The 5,747-nt window shown below is 41.5% G+C and overlaps 1 protein-coding gene across 1 annotated transcript; it reads right to left on the bottom strand.

Annotated features, from left to right (window-relative positions):
• Nucleotides 1-783: 783 nt before the first annotated feature.
• LOC307207484 (uncharacterized protein) lies at nt 784-5,545 on the bottom strand. Its single transcript, XM_079961412.1, has 2 exons — nt 3,339-5,545; nt 784-2,227 (listed from the first exon to the last, which is right to left on the bottom strand). Exons 1-2 carry the CDS (start codon nt 4,348-4,350, stop codon nt 2,040-2,042), a joined length of 1,200 nt encoding a protein of 399 aa, XP_079817538.1. The 5' UTR covers nt 4,351-5,545; the 3' UTR covers nt 784-2,039.
• Between the last annotated feature and the right edge of the window lie 202 nt (nt 5,546-5,747).

Here is a 5,747-nt window from a genome sequence, read left to right as displayed (position 1 = left end):
CAAAGCTGACAGAGCGAGCCTCCTGCTGTCTATCTCTCCCACTGAGGCAGCCTGATGGAAAGGCTGCCCCCAGGTGGCAGTTTAGGGGAGAGGAGGTCTGATGGAGCTGGCCTGTCAGAGAGGAGCTGATGGAGTGAGCCCTGCTTCCCAGCTCTGCCCCTAGGAGATAGCTTATTTGATACATTTATTTCATAATACTCAATACACTACTTGACTGCAAAAATTTCAAAGCAGTTTACAAAAAGACAAAGCAATAGAATCAAGGGGAAATTACAGCACATTAAAACACACAATAAACACACACACACACACACACACACTAAACACACAATAAACACACACACAATTAACAAACACACACAATTAACAAACACACACAAGAAACACACAATAAAAAGTTACAACACTAAAATGAATCCACACCAGCATTTCTAAGCATCTACATAGGCTTGTCTAAACAAGGATGTTTTTAGCAGGTGTTAAAAAGAATACAACAAATACCTGCTGGGTATCAAAGGTGTGAGTTACTAAATGATTGAGTTAAGGGCTTTGTATACTAACAGTAACACCTTGAACCAGCATGGCTATGAGTCCTAGAAGACCTGCTCCCTGCTTTGCAAGCCTTTTCCCACGTTGTCTGGGAGGCTGCTGAACAGACTCTTGCGCTCAGGTATTGTTTAGCAGGGGGTTGTTGGGGTTGTTAATGCTGTTATTTATGTTTTTTGTATTTTATTTTAGATGTTATTATTTATGTGGAAATTGTTTCAATTGTTTTATGTGGAAATTGTTTCAATTTGGTTGTTTATTTTTATTTTTTCATTGTTTCTGACTAATTTTGTTATACTTTTAATTATGCATTTTTTTTCCAAGTAGTAAGCTGCCTTGAGCATGGTTTTAAACTGTGGAAGGGCAGCATACAAACCTGTATGTGTGTATCTTGTCACTGTAGCAGATTGGCAACCAGTGCAGACCTCTGAGAACTGAGTGTTATATGCTAACAAGGCATATAGATGAGTTATTTTGTCATTTTTTACCTTTATAGATTTACCCTTGTTCTAAACTAATAATTGCTCACTGTCTGCATTTTACTACACAAGGCATTGCTGCATGTATGCGTTCTCTTCACATTATATTTACCTTATATGGAAATAGATGTTGACTGGAATCTTGTTTTATTTAATTTTGTTAGCTCAGTGATTAAGCCCCCCTGGGGGAAGGAAATGTGATGTATACTGGAACTATGTCCGAATGTTTACCAACTCTTGATTTATGGGTGGATTCTTCTTCTATCAAGATTCAAATATATGTATGTTCATTAAGAAAAAGATCACTCCTTTTATTTTCATGGTTGTTTAGATTTCTAACTGTATAATGGGTACACTGCATTTCGCTATTTTATCACCATCCTCCTTGTTGCGTTGACAGGGCCTCCTGTCAGCAATCATGTTGCAGCATTCTGCACTAAGTGCAGCTTCCGGCTCAAGTGCGAGGGAATCCAGGTGGAAATTGCTGAAATGTCCGGGAACTAAAAAAGAAGCTCAGCAACTTTTGTGTCTGGATTTTCACTTTTTGAAATATTGCATTCGTACCTTAGGGAACAGGCTGGTTACGGGGCCTCAATATGCAACAACCACCACAAGACAGATAATAAAAATAAAATAAAAGAAAGAAAGCAAATGACAAAATTAAACGTCATCAGTTGAAACAGCAGAGTGGAAATTTCATTTACAATGTGCAGCACCCGCCCCGCCCCCCACCACCACCACTCAAGGCTCATCCACACTTCCACTTGTCCCATGTTTTCTTCTGTTTATCCCACCATTTCCCCCCCAGGAAAACCACTAAATCGGAACAAACATCTTTTAGGTTTTCTGTGGTCTGGCATTTGTTCCAATTCAGTGTTAAACAGTGGGTTTTCCCAGTGGAAATAGCAGGGCAAAAGGAAAACCTCTTGGACCAGTGAATAGAAAGCACTGGATTAGCAGAAGTGTGGACAAACCCTTATATTGCAAATTATTAAAGCATCTAAGAGAAACAAACTAAGGCTTGGCACAGGCCCCCAGCTCCTCCTCTTTTGGTGGATCTTCCTTGTCAGTGGAGAAGGGGGGGAGGTATGGATCTGGCTTTTCTTCTCCTTCCTCTTCCTCTTCCTCTTCCTCTTCCTCTTCGTATTCGTATTCGTCTTCGTATTCGTCTTCATATTCGTCTTCATCTTCCTCTTCTATCCCTTCAGAAACAAACAAACAAACAAAATTTCATTAAAAGTAAAAGTCTCTTTCAGAGGCTAAGAAACTCTGTCGCCTGTTTGGTTCTTTGAAAACTGGGCCAGATGGATTTCTCTGGAAATGCCGCTATGTGATCAGGTAGCATTTGCTAATCCAGCATGCTGGGTGTTGGCTTGGAATCAGGCCATTTCTATAATGACATCTTGATTGTGGGATTCTCTCCACCGGAGATGCAGAATGCCCCAAATTTGATATGATTCTAGCACCAGGTTAAACCTCTCTCTTCTCCCAGGCATTTGGTGAATGAAATGTAGGCTGAAATGCTGCTGTTGCCTGTAACAGTTTTATATTGATTGATAACATCATATCTACATCTATATAGGAGCTGCCCTATACATGTGACTGCAATTCGTTTTAAAGTGTTTTTAATATTGAAATTTTTAAGTTGTAGTAACACACCCTGGGACTTTATGGTGGGTGGAAAGGTAAGAAATTAAATTAATAGTATTAATTTGTTTATATTAATTAATATTACTATTATTATTATATACTAATATAATAATATTATATAACTAATATACTAATATTACTACTGGTGGTCTCTATCTGAGACCAGGCAGCCCTTCTTACAAGAGCCATTTCTTTTCTGAATAAGCCTGGTATGTCAGATTAAAGAACAGTGATGCTTGATTCCATATGAAATATCTCTGTGCATTTCACACCACCAACCTCACAGCTAATTGCCAGGCTACTATTATTACAGTCTAATTACCCAGATTTGGGCACACACTGCAAGACTTCCCTTATTCCCTCCAAGCTTTGCCCGTTCGGCTTGCTGGCACCCCATTTTCGAACACCGGTTCATTCATCATCTTTTGGCACTTGTGAACCTCTCGCATGACTTCCCTTGGCAAGATAGCAGTTCTCTTTATGCGACCAATTTTGTTACAGTGCCAGCACCTCAATGGCACATTATCCCTCAACCCTTTGCCATTGCCAATTACCTGGGTTTTTCAACCAAGTTTAGGAACTCCTCTAACCAATCTAAAATATTAGCTGCACAGTCAGGCTGTCACACATTCCCATTTGCAGTAGAAAAGGATGTGTACTTACCCCCCAAGACTTCCTGCAAGAAAGCTTCTCCTCTTCCTTTTCTGGTCTCGGCAAGAAATGTTTCTATCTCTTTGGTGAATTCTATGGCTTCCTGCAGGTTCTTTGGGCGCGGCACCTTCCAGCTGCCCTGCATATCACTCTGCCCTTCCTTTGCCAGTGCATCCTCTGTTTCCTTTTTGCCCTCCTGGTATGCTATTTCTGCAAGAGTCTTCAAGTCCTCAGCAAAGTCTGGAGGGATCACTAGTTTCTTCTTCCTGTTACTCCTGAAATGGGCCCTGGCTAGCTCAGCACGGTGCCCTGGTCTAAATTGCCGATTTAAGGCTTTCACCAGATCAGGATAGCTCTGCCTTTTCTCTGATGGGAGATGCTGCAGGATTTCCTGAGCTGGCCCACTAAGACTGGCTGCTAGGAATTCCCCCCTTTGTTTTTCATCCCAGCCATTTACTTGGGAGATTGTTTCAAACTCTGAAAGATAAGCTTCTAAAGGAGTCTTGCCATCATACAGAGAGAGCTTCTTGAATTCATCAGCTACACCTGCCTGCCCCTTAGGGGGGGTCTTCTTGCGCACACTTGCTGGTTGCTGGTTTCTCACCAAGTCACTTGCTCCACGGGTGTGTTGGCACTCTTCCTTCACAATTTGCAGTTTCATTTCCAGTGCCTGTAATCCTTTATAAATATCTTCATTTTCATATCTGTTGGCTACTTCCAAGTCAGCCAAAGCATTTTGGGTTCTGGATATTGCCTTAAACGCCTTATAGTCCAGGTTGATCAGTTTGTCATCTACTTCCTCAATTCTCTTCCTGGAGTCCTTTGCCTGGGCTTCTAGGTCACTTTTCACCTCTTGCAGCTGTTTATCCATGAAGTCTTTGATACCCTGATTAGAGGCATCCATTTTCTCTTCAAGACTGCTTTTAAGCTGTCTCAGCATTTGTTGCTGGTCTTCCATTTGCTGCTGCTTCTGCTGGAATAGCAACTTCATTTGATCCTTGAGTGTTGCTATTTCTCCCTCCATTTCAACTCAGGCACAACTCACTCACAGTTGTTCCTGCAGGAAAAACACCAGTGCTGCACACCAGCCCAATCTCCCAGCAGTGAGAGAGTCCAGGGGTTCCAGGCACTTGTCCGGAGTTCAGTTTCCTTGGAATGATGGCCGGCAGAGAACGTGGTGTCTTTAGGCTATATGGTTTTATTTACACATATAAACAACTTGAGCATAGGATAGAATGGCTCACAACATTAACAGCCCTAAAGATCCTGCTTCTCCTATAGTTTTGGACTGAGCATAAAGCAAGTATGTCTCTGTCTTTGGTTTGCTTCCAGCTCAGCTCTCTCTATCTCTCTCTCTGTCTGTCTCTCACACACGCACTGGCTTTTGCTCTCCTATCCAGCAGCTAGAAAAGGGATGGAGGAAAGGCCCACCCAGTAGCCTTGAAGTCACCATTGCCTAATTGTAGTAACCTAGCTAATATTTTTGAGATGCTGCTGAGGACATTTAATCCACCAGCCAAGGTCGCTGTTTTGCAAAGAAGATTGTCTGATTGGTTCAGCAACCACCTCCCTTAATGACAATGTCAACATCTCTTAGAACCAGATATCCAACAGCTGGCAACACCGGAGGCATTGGGTAGCTTAGATGCTGCATCACCTGAGTACCAAGGTTGAGCGTGGGAGGGTGGATAAACGGGACTTTCCAAAGGGCAGAAAAGCTAACCTTGTAAAAATAATAACTTTCCACTTTGCCATATTGTTTCTTTTTGGACGGTGCTGAAAAAGAAGTGAACAATTGATCTTCTGGGGGCTCCTTTTAATTTTAGTGGAACTTATGGAAGAGAATTCTTCAGTGGATTGGGTCTTCTGTTCCTTAATGCAGAATGGCTCAGTATTCAAATCTAGTTTCAGAGTCCCATGCTCTGCCAGTGAAGAAAAAAAGTTGGGTGATCAAAGGGCAAGGGGAGTTGGGAGATCTTGTTCATCATGGCAAGGAACAAAAAATTAAAGTTACAAAAACAAATAAACTTCAAAGCTGCAGGTGATGTCAAGTGCCTCTTTTCAATAAATGCACATTTATGGTCAAATATATTTGTAAAAGGGAAATAAAGGGAACACCCTAATAATGTAGACTATGAAAAGCTGTAAATGCCCTCATGTTATTAAAGAAACTATTTGACATCATGGGAGACTATTTTGAGTATTTTTCTCACCCTGAGGAGCTCAACAGATGTCTGGGTTAAAACAGGAGGCATGTTCCAATGTTGCCCTGCAAAAAAGATTCACTTTTAGAAAGGGAAAGAGTAGGAATGGCTTACTCTTATGGGATCCCACCCCCCCCCATGTCTTTGTATAAATCACTGTTCTAGGTTCTTTCTCAAAATTAAATGGAGACATAATCAGAGCAGTGACTCATACAAA

Source organism: Podarcis cretensis, assembly GCF_951804945.1.
Source record: "Podarcis cretensis genome assembly, chromosome: Z".
Classification (NCBI taxonomy): Eukaryota; Metazoa; Chordata; class Lepidosauria; order Squamata; family Lacertidae; genus Podarcis; species Podarcis cretensis.
The sequence above is the reverse complement of the archived record's forward strand: the minus strand, read 5'-3'. Positions and strand labels throughout refer to the sequence as shown.

What these genes read in the sequence shown, in the direction of transcription:
- LOC307207484 (XM_079961412.1), bottom strand. Translation starts at nt 4,350, where the DNA reads ATGGAGGGAGAAATAGCAACACTCAAGGATCAAATGAAGTTGCTATTC. An exon ending in CTTGCAGGAAGTCTTGGGGG is followed by an intron (nt 2,228 to 3,338) that starts GTAAGTACACAT and finishes TTGTTTCTGAAG; the next exon opens with GGATAGAAGAGGAAGATGAA.